This window comes from Telmatherina bonti, assembly GCF_933228915.1.
Source record: "Telmatherina bonti genome assembly, chromosome: 12".
NCBI classification, from domain to species: domain Eukaryota; kingdom Metazoa; phylum Chordata; class Actinopteri; order Atheriniformes; family Telmatherinidae; genus Telmatherina; species Telmatherina bonti.
Window position 1 is genome coordinate 36482141 of NC_136610.1, and position 21580 is coordinate 36503720.

General features: G+C 46.8%; 2 protein-coding genes across 2 annotated transcripts in view; one reads left to right on the top strand and one right to left on the bottom strand.

Annotated features, from left to right (window-relative positions):
- Positions 1 to 100: 100 nt before the first annotated feature.
- On the top strand, positions 101 to 18004 carry hdac3 (histone deacetylase 3). Its single transcript, XM_079250295.1, has 14 exons — positions 101 to 242; positions 2142 to 2224; positions 2334 to 2476; positions 5710 to 5791; positions 7662 to 7718; positions 7795 to 7850; positions 7929 to 8062; positions 8130 to 8210; positions 10270 to 10408; positions 14234 to 14323; positions 14405 to 14463; positions 15327 to 15406; positions 17393 to 17550; positions 17630 to 18004. Exons 1-14 carry the CDS (start codon positions 188 to 190, stop codon positions 17697 to 17699), a joined length of 1287 nt encoding a protein of 428 aa, XP_079106421.1. The 5' UTR covers positions 101 to 187; the 3' UTR covers positions 17700 to 18004.
- A 98-nt stretch (positions 18005 to 18102) lies between these two features.
- Positions 18103 to 21580, bottom strand: part of myot (myotilin) — a 51514-nt gene continuing 48036 nt past the window's right edge. Inside the window, exons 16-18 of the mRNA XM_079250209.1 lie at positions 21345 to 21510; positions 20117 to 20250; positions 18103 to 19122 (exon numbers count right to left, since the gene is read on the bottom strand). Of these exons, the coding sequence (XP_079106335.1) occupies positions 18980 to 19122; positions 20117 to 20250; positions 21345 to 21510 (443 nt within the window). The 3' untranslated portion in view covers positions 18103 to 18979. The remainder of the gene's footprint in view (positions 19123 to 20116; positions 20251 to 21344; positions 21511 to 21580) is intronic.

Below are 21580 nucleotides of genomic sequence, written 5' to 3' on the forward strand. Positions count from 1 at the left end.
CAAAGACCCATCCAATATGGCGGAGACCCCCCTCTATTCTCATCTCCTCCCATTTCCGCCTGTCGTCGCAGAGTGATAACGTCAGCAGTGTACGCCAGGGCAAATATGCTAATTGCTAGTTGAAAGAAAAATGCTGCAGACAAATGAGTAGAATTTAGCATAAGGTGTAGAATTATCCCTTTCAAAAATGACCAACAGGACATCTTACTTTTATGACCCAGACGTGGGGAACTTTCATTACGGTGAGCTTTGTTATGTTGACGGAAAAAGCCGGAAAGCTTGTATTTAGCTAGTGTTAGCTACATGCTAACGCTACCCGAACATTAAGTTACTTTATGAAAATATTATTTATACATACGTGTAATTTGGTGTGCATTCGTAGTAAAAAAAAAAGAAATAAAAAGAAATGTTATGATAAATTTGTAAAAACAGTTTCATATTTAGTTCTAAGAGTTAGTTAATATTTTGGTTCTTTTTCTGCTTAGCTGTAGCATTAGCATAAGGTTTGTATTCAGTCTGATTGTGTATAAAAAAATCTTTCTGCTGAGTTTTGTGTTTATTATACAACATATACGTTTCATACATTGTGACACACAAATAGACACGGTCTGTGTACTTTTTTTTTTTTTTTTTTTTTTTAAATAAATCTGGGAGGTTTTATAGACTATTGTGAATTATCTTTTCATACAAACAGTAGATTTCAACTAAATAGATAATTCAGATACATCATTAATAAACAAAACAAATAATAATGGTCCCAAAACAAGGTTCAAAAGTGAATTGTAAATATTGGAATCTAATTTTGATTAGATTTTAATTAGATTCCAACATTATTCCAATAATATTTGAATCTAATATAGTTTCTTGTCATTTCATTCTCTATAATGGAACATACTGCTGTATAATTTGACACACATCAGCCACTGCCAAGATGTTTCCCATCAGTAAAAAATATATTTTCATGTTTTATATTGTCATTTGTATGAAATGACAGTTGTCATTGTCAAGTTTAATCTAATCTAAACGTGAATCCAAGGATGGCCTCATCAATTCTGCCTCTCATCTCTCTGTAAAACACTTTGTTTACCTTTGTTTGTTAGTGTTAATATATATAATTGCACTAAAATAATAAGTCATAATATTGATGTTTATTGGTGATTTATGTGATGAGCAGCAACATACTGCTGTATAATCAGACAATTAGCAGCCACTGCCAAGATGTTTCCCATCTGTAAAAAAATATAATTTCATGTTTTATGTTGTTTGTATGAAATGGCAATTGTCAAATTTTACTACATTTTGTAGCATAGTAACAGCTTAACCCTTTCTACGAGAACTGTAAACATAAATAAATAGAATAAAACAGATTTAGTAATTTTTAGAAAACTTCTGGTTTTGCTGGTTGATGATGAGATGACATGACGTCACGAGCTCCAACAACAGTCACTCAAATAACTGGAGACTTTAAAAAAGGAACAATAACTAAAAATTTGCAAAAATATAGTTTAGTAATATAAGACACTGTTTTTTCATTTATTTGAGTTGAAGAAAGAAAAAACAAACAAACAAATTGGTCCCGGACAGATTAGAGCACTTTTCTGTTGAACAGTGGGACAAAATACCTGTCAACAGGTGCAGAAGTCTGACTGAGAGGAACAGAAAACACCTGACTGGAGCGGAAACATTAAAGGATTGTTCAACTAAATATTACTTTATGAGTGATGTAATATGTAATAAATTATCTTATTTGCTTTTTTTTTTTTTTTTTTTTTTAAAAAGAAAATAATGTCAGGATTTTCATAAATTGACTAAAGTAATGATAAATAAAAATTGATTTATTATTACTTTAGTCAATTTCAGCTTATTTTACAGGCGGCTGTTTTTTTTTCTTTCTTTAATGAAAGGGTATGAATAAATATGAGCACACCTGTATGACCTGTTGTTTTATTATGTTATTTGTTTGCATTTGAACTGTTTTATTCTGTTTTTATTTTGGCTGATTGTGTACAGCACTTTGTTTCAACTCTGGTTGTTTTAAAGGGCTTTATAAATAAAGTTGAGTTGGATGGTGGAATAATATGTCAGTGTTTTCTGTAAGAAAATACTGGCAGTGACTGATGTGTGAACTGTGTCTCCTCCAGGTGCTGGCCACCCCATGAAGCCTCATCGTTTGTCTCTCACTCACAGCCTGGTGTTGCATTATGGACTCTACAAGAAAATGATGGTGAGCAGGAACGATGTCATACTCTCCGTCTGCTTCTGGTTTAATGTCTATAGTAACACTGCTGAAACAAAAACAGGAGTGTAAACCAAGCTTCTCTGTCATGACTCAGGTGTTCAAACCGTATAAAGCCTCTCAGCACGATATGTGTCGGTTTCACTCTGAAGACTACATCGACTTCCTGCAGAAAGTCAGTCCCAACAACATGCAGGGCTTCACCAAGAGCCTCAACACGTTCAACGTGGGCGACGACTGGTGAGTTCTGCTGTTTCAGCGCATGCTTCTCATCTCAGTGGACCTGATTCACCAGCGAGTCTTCCGAAGTTTATTCTGAAATGTTACTGAAGAGGTTTTTATAAAAGCTTCCAGATTTATAAAAATGTACACAGACCGTATCTTTCCTCTCAGATAAATGCAAACTAATCTCTACTAAGTCAAAAGGGAGAACCAGATGATTCTTCAGTGCAGGTAAATGTCCATAAAGGAGCGTTTGCAAACATAGACAGACAGAGACAAGGACAAATAACAAACTTAGTGCCTACAGAAGAAATAGAAACAATAACAATAATAATAATAACAATAATAATAATAATATGAACTGAAACCTGTTTGTTTTAAATTTTAAAATGAAAACTTGGTTGTAAATAATCAAAGCAAGAAACTCTGAACATATAAAGCAGTTTTATGGACAAATGCGTCATTATTTCCTCCTGAAGTTGGACATCATCCTCCAGTCCCTGAACGCATCAGGACCAGCATCCTCCAGTCTGGTCCATGAATGCATCAGGACAATGTCCTCCAGTCTGGTCCCTGAATGCATCAGGACCAGCATCCTCCAGTCTGGTCCATGAATGCATCAGGACAATGTCCTCCAGTCTGGTCCCTGAACGCATCAGGACCAGCATCCTCCAGTCTGGTCCATGAATGCATCAGGACAATGTCCTCCAGTCTGGTCCATGAATGCATCAGGACAATGTCCTCCAGTCTGGTCCCTGAACGCATCAGGACGAGCATCCTCCAGTCTGGTCCATGAATGCATCAGGACAATGTCCTCCAGTCTGGTCCCTGAACGCATCAGGACCAGCATCCTGCAGTCTGGTCCCTGAACGCATCAGGACAACATCCTGCAGTCTGGTCCCTGAACGCATCAGGACCAGCATCCTGCAGTCTGGTCCATGAATGCATCAGGACAATGTCCTCCAGTCTGGTCCCTGAACGCATCAGGACCAGCATCCTGCAGTCTGGTCCATGAATGCATCAGGACAATGTCCTCCAGTCCTGTCCCTGAACGCATCAGGACCACCAGTCTGGTCCATGAACGCATCAGGACAATGTCCTCCAGTCTGGTCCATGAACACATCAGGACAACATCCGGCAGTCTGGTCCCTAAACGCATCAGGACCACCAGTCTGGTCCATGAACGCATCAGGACCAGTATCCTGCAGTCTGGTCCCTGAACGCATCAGGACAACATCCTGCAGTCTGGTCCATGAACGCATCAGGACAACATCCTGCAGTCTGGTCCATGAACGCATCAGGACAACATCCTCCAGTCTGGTCCCTGAACTCATCAGGACCAGCATCCTGCAGTCTGGTCCCTGAACGCATCAGGACAACATCCTGCAGTCTGGTCCATGAACGCATCAGGACAACATCCTCCAGTCTGGTCCCTGAACGCATCAGGACAACATCCTGCAGTCTGGTCCCTGAATGCATCAGGACCAGCATCCTGCAGTCTGGTCCCTGAATGCATCAGGACAACATCCTGCAGTCTGGTCCCTGAACTCATCAGGACCAGCATCCTGCAGTCTGGTCCCTGAACGCATCAGGACAACATCCTGTAGTCTGGTCCATGAACGCATCAGGACCAGCATCCTGCAGTCTGGTCCCTGAATGCATCAGGACAACATCCTGCAGTCTGGTCCCTGAACGTATCAGGACCAGCATCCTGCAGTCTGGACCCTGAACGCATCAGGACAACATCCTGCAGTCTGGTCCCTGAACGCATCAGGACCAGCATCCTCCAGTCTGGTCCATGAACGCACCAGGACAACATCCTGCAGTCTGGTCCCTGAACGCATCAGGACAACATCCTGCAGTCTGGTCCCTAAACGCATCAGGACCACCAGTCTGGTCCCTAAACGCATCAGGACAACATCCTGCAGTCTGGTCCCTAAACGCATCAGGACCACCAGTCTGGTCCCTAAACGCATCAGGACCAGTATCCTGCAGTCTGGTCCATGAACGCATCAGGACAACATCCTGCAGTCTGGTCCATGAACGCATCAGGACAACATCCTGCAGTCTGGTCCATGAACGCATCAGGACAACATCCTGCAGTCTGGTCCATGAACGCATCAGGACAACATCCTCCAGTCTGGTCCCTGAACGCATCAGGACAACATCCTGCAGTCTGGTCCATGAACGCATCAGGACAACATCCTGCAGTCTGGTCCCTGAACGCATCAGGACAACATCCTGCAGTCTGGTCCATGAACTCATCAGGACCAGCATCCTGCAGTCTGGTCCATGAACGCATCAGGACAACATCCTGCAGTCTGGTCCCTGAACGCATCAGGACAACATCCTGCAGTCTGGTCCCTGAACGCATCAGGACAACATCCTGCAGTCTGGTCCATGAACGCATCAGGACAACATCCTGCAGTCTGGTCCATGAACGCATCAGGACAACATCCTGCAGTCTGGTCCCTGAACGCATCAGGACAACATCCTGCAGTCTGGTCCCTGAACGCATCAGGACAACATCCTGCAGTCCTGTCCCTGAACGCATCAGGACCAAGGTCGTCGCGGTGTTGAGGAAAGGGTTAAACTGTAGGATAAATCTTCGTCTCTCTTTTCGTACCGAATCTTTACAGTCTGTAAACGCGAACGTCCTCCTGCCGAGTCCAAACACATCCAGCTTCCTTTAGGATGCGGTGATGATGGAGTGAAGTCATCTGTGGTGTTATGAAGCAGGAGGTCAGAGTATCGCCTCTCTCTCCTGATAAAACTGATCATCATTCCAGTAAAAAGCCACGGCTGCAGGTTTTAACCAGTGAAGACGCCGTTCAGCAGGTGAACGTGGACGTTTATGTAGCGATCGGATCTGGTGTGTTCATTCTGTTGCAGCAGTGGAGATCAGAAGTAGAAGAAATCCCGTCTTCATGGTGACTTGTTTGTGAATAGAAAATAGTTTAATTTTTCTCTGAGGAATATGATCTGTAACTTGTTTTAGGACAACAAAGTGTTTGTTTTTTTGTTTTTTATTAAGCAAAACTGTAATTTTATTGCTGCGTTTTCATGAACAGCAGAAAACACAAAGGCTGACTCTGTTCAAACATTTTGGTCTTCTAACCTTCGTTAAAGTACTCAGTGTTCGTGGGATTCGTCATGCGTCAGAACAGATCCAACATACAAAGAGGCAGTGAATAAGGCTTGTTGTCTGTCTGCTACAGGTAGATTATAACCAAGCTTCCTGTGTGTTTCAGTCCTGTGTTTCCAGGTCTGTTTGAGTTCTGTTCGAGATACACAGGAGCATCTTTACAGGGAGCAACACAGCTCAACCACAAGGTAACACACACCTTCACACACACTGCAGTCGTCCCAGCACAGCTAAAATACCACCTGAAAGCGTCACGAGCACCTCATCATGATGAGAATCTCCAGTTCCACCACATCACCATGAGAATCTCCCGTTCCACCTCATCACCATGAGAATCTCCCGTTCCACCTCATCATGATGAGAATCTCCCGTTCCACCTCATCATGATGAGAATCTCCTGTTCCACCTCATCATGATGAGAATCTCCCGTTCCACCTCATCATGATGAGAATCTCCTGTTCCACCTCATCATGATGAGAATCTCCCGTTCCACCTCATCATGATGAGAATCTCCCGTTCCACCTCATCATGATGAGAATCTCCCGTTCCACCTCATCATGATGAGAATCTCCCGTTCCACCTCATCACCATGAGAATCTCCCGTTCCACCTCATCACCATGAGAATCTCCCGTTCCACCTCATCACCATGAGAATCTCCCGTTCCACCTCATCACCATGAGAATCTCCCGTTCCACCTCATCACCATGAGAATCTCCCGTTCCACCTCATCACCATGAGAATCTCCCGTTCCACCTCATCATCATGAGAATCTCCCGTTCCACCACATCATCATGAGAATCTCCCGTTCCACCTCATCACCATGAGAATCTCCCGTTCCACCTCATCACCATGAGAATCTCCCGTTCCACCTCATCACCATGAGAATCTCCCGTTCCACCTCATCACCATGAGAATCTCCCGTTCCACCTCATCACCATGAGAATCTCCCGTTCCACCTCATCACCATGAGAATCTCCCGTTCCACCTCATCGTGATGAGAATCTCCCGTTCCACCTCATCACGATGAGAATCTCCCATTCCACCTCATCACCATGAGAATCTCCCGTTCCACCTCATCATGATGAGAATCTCCCGTTCCACCCCATCACCATGAGAATCTCCCGTTCCACCACATCACCATGAGAATCTCCCGTTCCACCACATCACCATGAGAATCTCCCGTTCCACCTCATCACCATGAGAATCTCTCATTCCACCTCATCACCATGAGAATCTCCCGTTCCACCTCATCATGATGAGAATCTCCCGTGCCACCTCATCATGATTGGAATCTCCCGTTCCACCTCATCACCATGAGAATCTCTCATTCCACCTCATCATGATGAGAATCTCCCGTTCCACCTCATCACCATGAGAATCTCCCGTTCCACCTCATCACCATGAGAATCTCCAGTTCCACCACATCATGATTGGAATCTCCCGTTCCACCTCATCACCATGAGAATCTCTCATTCCACCTCATCACCATGAGAATCTCCAGTTCCACCACATCATGATGAGAATCTCCCGTTCCATCTCATCACCATGAGAATCTCCCGTTCCACCTCATCGTGATGAGAATCTCCCGTTCCACCTCATCGTGATGAGAATCTCCCGTTCCACCCCATCACCATGAGAATCTCCCGTTCCACCTCATCACCATGAGAATATCCCGTTCCACCTCATCACCATGAGAATATCCCGTTCCACCACATCATGATGAGAATCTCCCGTTCCACCACATCATGATGAGAATCTCCTGTTCCACCTCATCACCATGAGAATCTCCCGTTCCACCTCATCACCATGAGAATCTCCCGTTCCACCTCATCACCATGAGAATCTCCTGTTCCACCTCATCACCATGAGAATCTCCCGTTCCACCTCATCACCATGAGAATCTCCCGTTCCACCTCATCATGATGAGAATCTCCCGTTCCACCTCATCATGATGAGAATCTCCAGTTCCACCTCATCACCATGAGGAAGTGCAGGTGTGCGGATTGTGAGCTACGTTCCAGTAATCCCGTCTGACTGAATCTGGTTTTGTTTTCCAGATCTGTGACATCGCCATCAACTGGGCTGGAGGTCTGCATCATGCTAAAAAGTTTGAGGTGAGAATGAAGCTGTTTCTTCCTCTTTAACAGGTTTCTGCAGATTAAATGACCAACATGTCTCCTGTGTTTGCAGGCGTCCGGGTTTTGCTACGTCAACGACATCGTCATTAGTATCCTGGAGCTTCTGAAGTACGAAGACGCTCCTCTCAGTAACTTCCACTGTGTGTTTGCCTTCTTTCTCCAGTTCTCCCACTCTGTGTGTTTCAGGTACCATCCCAGAGTTCTTTACATCGACATAGACATTCACCACGGCGACGGTGTCCAGGAAGCCTTTTACCTGACGGACAGAGTCATGACCGTGTCCTTCCACAAATATGGGAACTACTTTTTTCCAGGAACAGGTAAGCTCTGCTTCATGTTTGTTTAAGTGTTTCAGACGCGTGAACGTAACATGCCTGTTTTCTGCAGGCGACATGTATGAAGTTGGAGCGGAAAGCGGCCGATACTACTGCCTCAACGTGCCGCTCAGAGACGGCATCGATGACCAGAGTGAGTACAAACATCTGACCTGACCATAGACTGTATAGGATAGATGGATGGAGCCTCCGGCGGTTAAAAGTGAAGCCTATTCCGAAGTGTATAAAACTGCAGTCTCCCCTTCATTCACTAGGGGCTACAAAACAGAGCAAATCCCCATAGACTCCCATGTTAAAAAGACCAACTTCACAGCAGAAATAAACATGTTTACAGCAGAAATAAACTGGTACAAAAATCCATTTTAGGTTTAATAGGTCAGGGTTACCTTCATGACAACAGTGGGGAGAGTGAATTTTTTTCTAACTTGCCCGTTTAAAAGTTATTTAATCTGGAAATTATGGAAATCCAGATTTCTCTGGAAAAACAAGCCATCCTGCATTAGTCTAAAAACTTTACAACAGACCAAAGACAGAGGTGGGTTGGACCTGCCAAATTTTAACCAATATTTCTTATGTAACAGGCTGCAATGCATCTCCAAGTGGCTTAATCCAAGTTCTTTGGATGAGCCATGGCTGGATGTTGAGCAAGCATTGTGTGAGGATTTAGTCATCTCTGATTTACCATTCATCAGCTCAACTGTCAAGTCATATAAGTGTTTCAAAAGCATTAACATCAGCTCCAGTTTAACGGCTTGGTGGGAATTCCTGAAAGTAACCAAGTCTGCACTTATTCCATGCCCCCCCCCCACTTTTGCATGTGGTTCGTTGGTGCCTTCTGGGGCCGGTGGCGGCTCCTTTGTTGGTGTTGCTGAGGGCCCTGGTTGTTGGGGCAGCTGCCCTTGGCCTGTCCTGGCCTTCGGGGGCCCCGGGAATGGGGGACGTGCCTCGTGCCGCAGGTGGCTCATCTTCTTGAGGGAGGCGCACTTCCCTCGGGACCTAAATCCTTGGACCCCCCTCCTTCCCTTCTTCCACCACACACAGGCAGGGCGTTGGGAGGTGGACACGTTGATCTGGGTGGTGAGAGAGGCCATCAAGGTGGTCTCGATCGCTGCACCCAGCATCGGTTCACCTCCCAGTTTTAATTACACTTAGTCAACATAACACAAAAAAACACACACTGACAACACATGGACATATTTTGGGGGGCGGGCCATGCAGTGTGCGGTGGGCGGGGCTGCTTTGGTGGTCCCGCTCCCAACATGATGTGGTTACTTCTTCCCAATTTTAATTGCAAACAACACATACTTCACAATCATTCATAAGCTGGGAGGGAGGGGGTGACAATGGGGTCCTGCCACGCCCCTATTTCTGGGGCTGTGCCGGAGGAGTTTGGGCGGGGGAGTGGTGCTGTTCAGGGGGCCTGGGTCTGGGCTGGCCTGGCGGGGGTGGGACTGCTGCTGGCCCTGGGTGGTGCTGGATCGGCTGCATGTGTGGAGTGGTGGGGGGGCGTTGACAGGGGTGGGGGGTAGTTGTGGGACCCTGATCGGGGCCCTCCTATCCCCTGCTCCCCCGGGGGTATCTCACCACTATCTATAAAGCTTCCCATGGCAGAGAAAATTTGCTCAGCAGAACACAGCATCCAGACCATCATTCTGCCGCCTAAATGCTGGACAAGACAAAAAAAAAAATTCGGCATATTTAGGGGCGTGTCCTTTTGATTGACAGATACCCGATCTCCCGCTTCTAGTCAGAAGAACGTAGAACAACTGTGGTTTTTAGCTGGTCAACAACGTGACTTAGCTTTAGCCCGCTTACCTCCGTTAGCTGGTTAGCTCCTGTTATCTCCGGGTTAGCTCGGTTAGCTCTTAGCTACAGAAAGCTCTGAGTTTGCTCGATGTCAATCATCCACCATGACGCTCACAGCCCCCCTCTCAGCTCCACCTCTTTGCCTATATTTGTATTTTCCGGGTGAGACGACCTGCATGCACCTGCCAAGATGGTGATGGTAGGAACCGCCCACCAAGCTTCAATTCAGCTCTTCAGAAACCTACGGGTGACGTCACGGAGGCTCCGTCCATCTTTATTTACATCCTATGGACCTGACGCGTGCTACTGGTTTCCCGCCTCTGTCATTTACTTGTGTGTGTTTTTGTGTGTGTGTCTGTGTGTGTGTGTGTGTGTGTGTGTTTCAGGCTACAGGCAGCTCTTCCAGCCGGTTATCAAACAGGTGGTTGATTTCTACCAGCCGACCTGCATCGTCCTGCAGTGCGGCGCCGACTCGCTGGGCTGCGACAGACTGGGCTGCTTCAACCTCAGCATACGAGGACACGGGTGAGACCGGCGTCCATTCCGTCACGCAGATAAAACCAGAAGACGAATACGTAGCTCGTTGTGTGTTGTCAGGTAGTGGACCCCTGTGCTGAGAGCAGGTACGAGCAGAAAATCCAGTCGGTGGTCTGGAGGAAAAGTATATTCAGGCTTATTTCTGCTCCTACATACGGAAACACACGTCACTTATGAACCTTCTGCTTTTTCTGTTGCCATGGTAACGAAGTCAGTTCATCCACTAGGGGGCAGAGCTGAGTTCAGAGGTCGGGAGGCGGCAAGAACAAGAAAAAATGTGTTTTTATTCTGGTCTGTTCGTCCTCCACGTGAAGCTTCTTCTGCAGCGGGGAGGGGTCACTGCAGGCCGCCATGTCTGCTTTAAGGCTGCAACGATTTGTCTACAAAGTCAACAATGAAAATCCATCGATGTTAAATTTCCCTGTCGACGCGTCGCGTTATAAACGCCATAACGGCTTTGCTCGTAAAATGCTGCTCCAGGCAACTTAACGTCGTTTACCAACCGCGGCTTTTCAGACAGAAGAAGAACTCTAAACACTGAGCAAACGACGCAAAGCACCGCAGGAAGGGCTGGGGGCAGAATTGTCATTTTGTTGAAACAATGAAGAAGAAACTGATGGCGGTGCAACCTGTTTTCCAAAGTTTGGGGATATTTCACGCTAAACAAAGTGTCAAACAAGTGAAATGTGTCGTCTGCCACGCAGAGTCGGCTTACCACTGCAGCACGATGTCTGGAATGATCATCTGGAAGGAAAGCCCCGGAGTCATGGTTTCCCGTGTTCCGGTTGGCAAAGTTAGCATTAGCGAGTAGCGATGCCTCTTCTGTTTTTTACCGCCGTGTATCTGTTTGTGTTCAAGATAACTCAAAAGGTTATGGATAGATTTTCAGGAGTTGTTCGACTACTTCACTTTTTGCAGCAATTGAGAAGAAGAAAGATAAACCACCGAACACGGGGGGGGGGAACAACGCACGCAGGAATTAAATAGTTCGGAATTAAAATGCGAATAACCCAGCTACTTCCATCGGAATTGGGTTTAATTCCCAATAGAAATTTGCATTAATAATTAAGTGTTTACAAGGTCGTTTTTCATCAGTTTAGAGCAGAATTAACTTTTATTCGGAATTAAACAGGAATAAAACTCCCATGTAAACGTAGCGACTATGTTGTGACTGACTGGGAATCAGGGGTAAAACATACTGGAACTTGTAAAAAGAGCTGCGTCAACTGGAAGCACAGATGGTGGGCGGGACAGAAATAATTGTGACTTATCAAAAAAATTATTTACAGATTAGTCAACTATTAAAATAATTGTTCGTTGCAGCCCTAGTCTGCTTCATGTGGAATGAGCGTCCGCGGCAGGGCGGGTCGTGCACTCGGCTGCATCTGTTTTAATGCCACATGTAAAAATGTTGACACCTTCACACCACCTCGATCAGCTGCTTCATCAAAACGATGTGTTTAAACTGCATCAACGAAGGCGGCGACCCTGCACTTCATGCTTACCCCATTAACCGCGCCCACCTCAAACGTCCAACCAATCAGACGATACTTCTCGGAGCCCCACAAGAAAAAACTTCAGCTCAAAATGACGTGATTTTCTTCTTGTGGAGGATGTAACGGATCCTCCCATCTTTACAGTTGGCTTCATGATCGCCATGTTCGTCGTCCTCGTGGCGCTCTTCTTCTCTGGTTTGTTTCTTTCCCCTGGTTGCACATCTGCTATCCTGCTCAACACTGCCTCCACGTGGTTTCTGGCGGTATTTCTCCATTTGCTCCGTCAACGATGTAAAATGGTCTAAAGTGTCCGTCCGAGTATTCATCTTCTGTGTCCAGCATGACGAGCCTTACGAGTACTTTCAGGTAGAAATAAACTCCATGATGAGTACCATCTGGGTTCAGGTGGCAAGTTCTACACCACAGGTGTTAAACTCCAGTCTTCAAGGGCCGGTATCCAGCAGGTTTTTGTTGTCTCCATCCTCCAACACACCTATCCGAAATTCATAAATAAGTTGATGAGAAGCTGTTGGATCCATTTGATTTGAATCAACTGTGTTGGTAGAGAGAAACAACAAAAACCTGCCGGATACCGGCCCTCTAGGACTGGTGGATACCGGCCCTCTAGGACTGGTGGATGCCGGCCCTCTAGGACTGGTGGATGCCGGCCCTCTAGGACTGGTGGATGCCGGCCCTCTAGGACTGGTGGATGCCGGCCCTCTAGAACTGGTGGATACCGGCCCTCTAGAACTGGTGGATACCGGCCCTCTAGAACTGGTGGATACCGGCCCTCTAGAACTGGTGGATACCGGCCCTCTAGGACTGGTGGATACCGGCCCTCTAGGACTGGTGGATACCGGCCCTCTAGGACTGGTGGATACCGGCCCTCTAGGACTGGTGGATGCCGGCCCTCTAGGACTGGTGGATACCGGCCCTCTAGGACTGGTGGATACCGGCCCTCTAGGACTGGTGGATGCCGGCCCTCTAGGACTGGTGGATACCGGCCCTCTAGAACTGGTGGATACCGGCCCTCTAGAACTGGTGGATACCGGCCCTCTAGGACTGGTGGATACCGGCCCTCTAGGACTGGTGGATACCGGCCCTCTAGGACTGGTGGATACCGGCCCTCTAGGACTGGTGGATACCGGCCCTCTAGAACTGGTGGATACCGGCCCTCTAGAACTGGTGGATGCCGGCCCTCTTGGACTGGTGGATGCCGGCCCTCTAGGACTGGTGGATACCGGCCCTCTAGGACTGGTGGATACCGGCCCTCTAGGACTGGTGGATCCCGGCCCTCTTGGACTGGTGGATACCGGCCCTCTAGGACTGGTGGATATCGGCCCTCTAGGACTGGTGGATACCGGCCCTCTAGGACTGGTGGATCCCGGCCCTCTTGGACTGGTGGATGCCGGCCCTCTAGGACAGGAGTTTGACACCCCTGCTCTACACCATCCTGCCAGGTCCAGGTTGGACCTGGCAGTGGTCTGGGTGGTGGTCTGGTAGAGTTCCTGCAGAGTCCTAAAAATAATTTCTTTCCCCCTTTTTAAGGGTTGTTATTAAAAAAACAAAACAAAGAGTCCTAAAAGTCTTAAATAGTTCTTAAATTTGACAGCTTTGGTTTGAAATTCACCCTGCGATGAACTGGTGAGCTGTCCAGGGTGTACTCTGCCTTTCTCCCAAAGACTGCTGGGATAGGCTCCAGCTTCCCCGCCACCCTTCATCGGACTAATAATTGGATAATGAATGAATAAATGGTTTGAGATTCCAGAGAGTAAGTCTGAAAGCTGAAGTTGGGATGCTGCTTTGCGTTAAAATGAGTCCGAACTGCAAAGTGACGATTGCCCCGCTCCAACCGGACCTTTGTATTGAATCTAAGACAAACTGTCCTAAAGAAGTGGAACGACACACACATGAAGCTGCCTGACAGCGACTTGAGTAAAAATGGGAAACTACGAACTGGGCGGCGCTTCCTCAGCCTGTTCGGCACTGGTTACAGAACCCGTTCATCAGTCGGTGCACGTTGTGCAAGAAGAACATCAAACTGGGAACATCGTAGAACCCTAAGAGGTCTTACTTTGCAATGTAGAGGCGTCTGTGTCGCGATGAAGCCGTTAAGTGAAGCAACAGTCAGTCAGCGGCGTCTCCGGGTCATAAAGCTGCTGCAGGTGACCAAACACGTCGTCATCTTTCTTTTCCTGTCCGCAGTCCTCTTCTCTGTCTCGTTGCCATGGAGACGCGGTTCATAGCCTGAAGAGTCCGAGCAGTTTCTCCAAGGTTTGGAGGCCATCTCACCTGCTGCACCTTCTGTCTCTTTCAGCGACTGCGTGGAGTTCGTGAAGAGTTTTAAGATTCCTCTGCTGGTCCTCGGAGGAGGCGGCTACACCGTGAGGAACGTGGCTCGCTGCTGGTTGGTGTGAACTCCTAGTAAAACCATCACCGTCGCCATGGCAACCAGATGTGGATGACAGGAATATGTTCTGTGTTTCAGGACGTTTGAGACGTCTCTGTTAGTGGACGAATCCATCAGCGATGAGCTGCCTTATAGCGGTGAGGCCCACACACATCCACACCGTATCGGCGTGACTGGAGCGCCACCTGCTGGGCGCTCAGTCACCAGCAGAGCTGTAGATCCGTTTAAACACGTTAAATGTGTTTATAAACGTTACTTAAACAACGTGGAGTCCCAGATCCTCCTCTAACAACCACGTTTACGCACGTTTTGTCCCCTTGCAGCTGTGGAATTTACCGTCTCGTACCAAGAAACATGCAACATGCTTGCAGGTGTCTCATCTTCTACATGCATACTCTTCTTTCTCCAAATACTCAGTTATTAAAGGGCTAGTTCACCCAGAAATTTTTTTAAAAACTGTAAACAACAGAGGTGTGACGATATGATTTTGTCCCGATTCGATTCCACTTTTTTAGGTGCCGATTCGATTTAAATTGCGATACTTACAATTCTCCGGTATTGCTGATTTTTGTAGATTAAAAGCAAAAAAAAACTTTTTTTTCCTCATCATTTTTCATTTCAATGAGGAAAAAACAACGCAGCAGACAGACTGTCATTCTGCTGCTGTAATACCCAAGAAGAAAAGTAAAAAGATCAATAAAAACAATAAAAATGACAAAAAATTTATAGTGCATTTATTTTAAAAAAATTAGATTTTTTTAAACAAAAACTTTTTAAATTGTGAAGAAAATTAAACAAAACCTGAATACTGTTGATAAAAGTGTTTTTTTTTTCTTAAGTTTCTCTTTAAAATCAATGTTTTGTGGGTAAAATGACTCAAAATGCCTCCTGAAGTGTAAAAATAGGTTTTGCCTCGACTCAGATCTGGTCCAGATTAGACACAGAAACCACGGCGAAGTACTTTCACCTGCTGATGTTTCATTTCGTCTTTTCTCTGCAGAATATTTTGAATACTTTGCTCCAGATTTTACGCTGCATCCGGATGTCAGCACCAGGATTGAAAACCAGAACTCACGACAGGTAAAAAAAAAACAAACCCATCATGGTCTGATGTTATTGGAGCTCGGTCACACTGGCGCCGTTTGGGCCGGGAGTCGGGGGTGAGGTGCTACCGGGAGCCGTTCACGCTGGGGGAGGCTTGGTGCTGCATGCGGGGGGTGGTAGAATCTCCGGTTGGTTTGTGTGTTTGTGTCAGAGAATGTGGAGAATCCGGGTCTGGTGCCTCCGGCCTGGGCTGATGTCGTTGGGGGGTTTGAGAGGGAGGTTCTGGTCCGCACTTCAGCAGCCAGTACCCGCCGGGCCTGCTCGCCATCGCCCTGTGCTCCTACCTGGGTTCTTCCTCTGCTCTGGTCTCGGGGGACCGCATGCCTGGGCTCTGTGTTGGGTTGGCTTGCCGGGCCCTTGAGGACTTGGGTTCTTCCCCGACACTTCGGGCCGTGGTCGCCCTCCTTTAACTAGTACTCAGCTGATCCCTGCTGGCATGACCACAGGTTGTACATTCACATGTACACGCCCACAGAGGTGTTCATCTTTCCAACTATTTCCTACTAAATGCTGCAGATGTTTATCTGTTAAGTCTCTCTGATAACGGTTGTGTACATCTTTCTTTTTTCTTTTGCATATCGTTATAACTCCACTTTATAGATCTTGTTGTGCTGTAATACTGTAGCAGTTTTTATTGTTTTTGCAAATATTGTTTTTTTGTCTTAGACACGCTCTTTCCTCTACTTTCTTTTTGTTTTCTCTTTCTTTTGTTTTTTCCTTTTCGTTCTTTCCTCTTTTTCTTTTCCCCTGTCAGGTCCAGCGCTGCCATTTCAAGTCCGATGATGATTTCAAGGAAAATAATAATATAAATATTCTAAATGTAAAGGGCAGCCATTTACATAATATGTCTCCCTGGACAGAACTAATCTGTCTGGCAAAAATATGGCACATGGATTGCTGTACTGTAGGCTGTGATGCTGGACAGGACAGGTTTAAAAAAAAAAAAAAAGAGAGAGATAGGGTGAGGAGCTCGGTCATCCTGGAGGAGATCAGAGTAGAGCCGCTGCTCCTCCGCATCGAGAGGAACCAGTTGAGGTGGCTCGGGCATCTGGTCAGGATGCCTCCTGGACCTCCCTGGTGAGGTGTTCCAGGCACGTCCCTCTGGGAGGAGACCCCGGGGAAGACCCAGGACACGCTGGAGGGATTATATCTCTCGGCTGGCCTGGGAACGCCTCGGGATCCCCCCCGCAGAGTTGGCAAATGTGGTTGGATGAATGAAAGCCGGAATGATGTGGAAACAGAAAACATTTCAGCTTCTGATCAGACTTCAATCAGGAACATATTTCTGACATGAGATGGAGGATCACATGTAAACATGAGCTGCAGGACATGAAGGTGATTTATTAACAGCTTCAGATGATCCAGATGGGTTTTGTTGATCTGATCTCCGCCGCAGCTCCTCTTTAGGTTTTCTGTATCACAGGTGACGAAGACGAGGAAGCGTGTAAAACATCTTTTCATCCAGCTGGAAATCAGACAGAAATCCTGCTTTTTAATCCTGGTTTTGCTGAGAGCTTCATATCCATCAGGACGCTGATTTTACCGTCATCACAGGAAGTGTTTCAGCTGGGACCTGAACCGTAGCAGGACTCTGCTTCTCAGTACTGATCAGTGGTTGTTTGGGGGAAATATCGCCCCCTAGTGAGCAGTTGTTGCAACTATCTGACATCCAGGAAGTTTGGTCTCTTGATTTAAGTGCAGTTTGAAAACAAAGGAAGGTGTGACGTTTTTCTTCTTGTCAGAAATATCGCCTCCTAGTGAGCAGTCGCTGTAACTGCATGACATTGTTCAGGTGTTTCTTCTCGCTTTAAACGCAGCGTCAAATCAATCAAAGGTGTGAGATTCTTCTGAGTTCCCACTGAACCAATTTCCCCCTCGACTGTACCGGTGAGGCGCCCTGAGTCTTCGTTTGGCCTCCAGCTCGGCGGCTGACTGACCCGCTGTGTTTGGATGTCTCTGCAGTACCTGGAGCAGATCCGTCAGACCGTGTTTGAGAACCTGAAGATGCTGAACCACGCGCCCAGCGTCCAGATCCACGACGTTCCGTCCGACATGCTGAGCTACGAGCGCAACGATGAGCCCGATCCGGATGAGCGGGGAGCCGAGGAAAACTACACCAGGTCAGGAAACACACACACCGTCTGCATTAAAGCAGCCTCATGGTGACGCTAACGTCTGTCGATCATGCAACTTCCTCAGGCCAGAAGCCGCGAACGAGTTCTACGACGGCGACCACGACAACGATAAAGAGAGCGATGTGGAAATTTAAGCGTTTCTGGAAGGACTGGACTGACACTGGGATCGTTCGGACTCCAGTCAGCGACGAACATCGTCTGGTTTTATTCTCCCAGGTCATCTCCGGACTCGCGTTGCGGCTTAAAGAGCAGAAAGACTGAAACTTTTCCAGGATCAACTCCCAACGTTTACGATGATGAAATACAGGAAAACAAGGCGAACCAGTGTTTCTTTATAGTCTGGTGTAAGTATATGCAGAGAACTTATTAAACTGGTTTTAGTGGGAATAAACTCCCGCCGGCATCCTTCAGCCACAAAACCGCTTTTATGTGACTTTTGATAGTTTTTAATAAAACATGAAAAAATCTAAATCTTTGACTTGTTCCTTTACCTGCCACCAGAGGGCGCCGTGTGAAACAAACTGCTCTGAAACTGTGGCGGTTTTATCAACTTTATTCCTCATTCTTCCAGTGATATATAGACTTTCTGACACAACAGTACATGAGAAGGAAACACACCTTGACTTTAGTTTAAAATCGGTTTTGCTTTCAGCAACTTGACGGCAAACCAGTTTGAGCCTTCAGTCTGTCGAGTTGTTGGCTTTAAATTCTCAGGGTTAAATCAGCTAAAATATTCTGCAGTTTTGGCGTTCAGGCTGGCGGACTGTTACCTGTTTAACTTATTTGGTGAGTTTTTGTTATTCTCTCGTTGGACTCAGGTGGACAAAATCATCTCTGCACTGCAGAGGAAGAGGAAAGGTATCAGTACGCCAGCCTGTCCACCCCTCCTCGTCCCAACACTGGTAACTAGTTAACTACAACCAAACACAAAGCTTTAACTGTAACCAAGCAGCATGAACACCGTCTCATCCTCTGTGACGCTTTAACGCGTCCGGCAGCAGATGAGACGTCTTTAACTGGAAATATTGATCGCGTGCAGCGTTTACGTTAACTTTACAAAGGGAAGCTTGACATCGAGCACAAATGTGTGTTTGCAGCTGGAAACTTCTAAAACCTGCAGATTCCTCGTCGCTACGCTGGCGACGCTCATTCCCACCACTTGGAAATGAAAACGTTTCACACTATTTGGACTTTTAAAGGTATTATAAGTAAAAACTTTGCGCGCTTTAACCTCCTCCTGGTGTGTTTTCATTAACAAGTGGGATGAATGTGCTTCTACAGAACGTCGCGTCCAATCCCAAACCAGCGCCATGCGCTGCGAAGCTCGCGTTCATGTTCAGAACCAGCTTTACCCCGGCAGAGGCTCTGAACCAGTTTCCCGGTCCAGGAGGACGGGGAAGCAGACACTGGGGGTCTACAGCTCCTCACTCTCGTACAGCGGGGCGGTGTGCTGTCCCGGGTTCTCCACCGTCGGAGCAGGAACGTGGCTCAGAGACGACAGCAGCTTCAGCGTCTTTGAAGCGGGAGCGGCTGGTTTCACGGCCGGGGCCGCGCGAGCTGGAAGAGAAGAAGAAGAAAAGTTCCTGATCAACAAATGACATATTTTTTTAGGCTGATTGAGTCTCTTGGAGCAGCACAGACGGCCACCAACTGGCAGCCAAAAACCCGAGCTGTGCTCAAAATCCTTCTCATTCTCACGCTGTAGAAGTGTGTTTTGTCCCTTCAGTCTAAGATGTTCTACCTTGTTGCCAGAAAACATTTTACTGTAAGTATTCAAGTCAATTTACAACCGAGAATATTAAGATTGTTTTTATTACTTTAGTTTGTTGGAATATGCTAACTGCTAGCCTGCCAATGGTATTTTCCATTGACGTTAGCCTTAAGCTAACTTGGAAGTTTTTATACATTTCGTGCTGCTCGTGTCTTCACTGAGAGAATAAATGTGTTTCCACAAAGTATTTTCTGTGTGTCTTGGTTTCCTAGTTTACCTGAGAAAAGGTTTTAAAACAGATTCAGCGCCGAGAGATGTGGGATACGTCTCGCCACACGAACGCCAGCGCTGGCAGAATTCGTACGACGACTTTCGTTCACATCTGTATCTCAGGGAATCATAGAAACGACATCAACATCCCTACAACTACACATCAATTCCTGTGCCACCCGTTGTCATGGAAACAAGTGTCCTCAAACTGGGTACGACTCCAGTGGGACATCTAACATTTTGAAGCCGTGTCCCAATTCAGAGTGTGTATATGCTACGTTGACGTCCTCGACACACTCCGTAAGCCGGCTTCCCCGTGCACGAGCATTACCCACAAAGCTGCAGTCGCCTGGCAACTGCAACGCCCCACCGTGTGCATCCCGGACCGCTCTGCAGAGCAGCTGGCGTGACATACGATCCACTGGTGAATGATCGCCATAGTTCACACGAACGCCTGATGGCTCACATCTGCAGTGAACACCGCCCTCCATCTGCTGGATTATTTTACAGCCTGGGTTTCTATGGTAACAGCAGGACGCTGAAAGAGCGCAGAAAGATGAGCACACTTACTGCCGACGTCCAGCCTGGCATTGCACGTGGACATTCCAGCTTCATTAATGGCAGACAGCGTGTACCAGCCAGCATCCGACTTCACCAGCCGCTCTATTAGCAGACACTGCCGACCGGAACCATCCTGGTACAGACTGGAGAAACGGGACCATGCTGAAGTTAGCACATGCAAGCAACACAAAAAATTTAGTTACATTATGAGGATGATTAACCCTTAAAACTCCGCTAGATGATGCTGTACTGTCAGCTGTGTGTAGCTGGTCTACGGAGGTTTTCCAGTGTTTCTATCCGTCCAGGAGGTCTACAATCCAGATGTAGTGTTTATTCAGAGACTCTAGATGGTAAATCCACCATTATTTATCACGTCTTCATCACCATCACTACCATGTTGCTAAGAGACCTCTATTTTCACCTGGACATGATGATGAAGACACTTCCTGTCAGACTTTCCACCAATCAGAGAGCTTAAACTGACGGTAACGTCCAATCAGGAGCAGCCAAAGATCAACAGGTGATGAGAAAAGCAGGAAAATAATGATCCTCTATGGCTGGAATAAAGCCAAGAAGACGTTTGGGATGCAGCTGAGGTGGAGGTGCTGCAGTGAGGATAGCAGGTAGATAGTAGCAGGAAGACGTGTGGAAACAGTGTGTGTGTGTGTGTGTGTGTGTGTGTGTGTTCCAGACGTGACAGAATGATGTTCAGAAGAGAAAAGGTTTGGTCACTGCTGATCTATGTGTGCTATTTCTACAAACTTCTTGTTGCTCTTTATGCTGCTTTATCTGTTCATACATTCATTTTACATCATTTTAGCCTCAGAATCTGACAGCTGGGGGTGAAAACGTCACGTCTGCGTAGAAAAGTCACGTCTGCGCGGAAAAGTCACGTCTGCGCGGAAACGTCACGTCTGCGCGGAAACGTCACGTCTGCGTGGAAACGTCACGTCTGCATGGAAACGTCGCGTCTGCATGGAAACGTCACATCTGCATGGAAACGTCGCGTCTCCATGGAAACGTTGTGTCTCCATGGAAACATGACGTCTCCATGGAAACGGCACGTTTGCATGGAAACGTCACGTTTGCGTGGAAATGTCACGTCTTGGGGCTGACAGGGATTACATGACATTTGACATAAACTAGGAAAAAGAAAACAACTGGTGCAGCAACCACATCAACTGTTAAAAACTTGGAGTTTTAAGGGTTAAAGGTCGACAGACTGCAGGACAGATACCTCATTCTGTTGGGGTCGATGCGCAGCATGTCTTTATCTTTCTTCCAGAAAAGCTGAGGGGGAGGGGAGGCATCCACTTTGCATTCTAGCCTAACGGTGTCGCCCTCCAGAGCTCTGGTGTTCAGCATCTTCTGAACAAAGGTGGGAGGGCGGAGAGCTTCCTGAGCTGCGGAGAACCGCAAGAAAACGAGCTTTTAATTCTGTTCTACAACACCTCCATCTCATCTGCATCACTT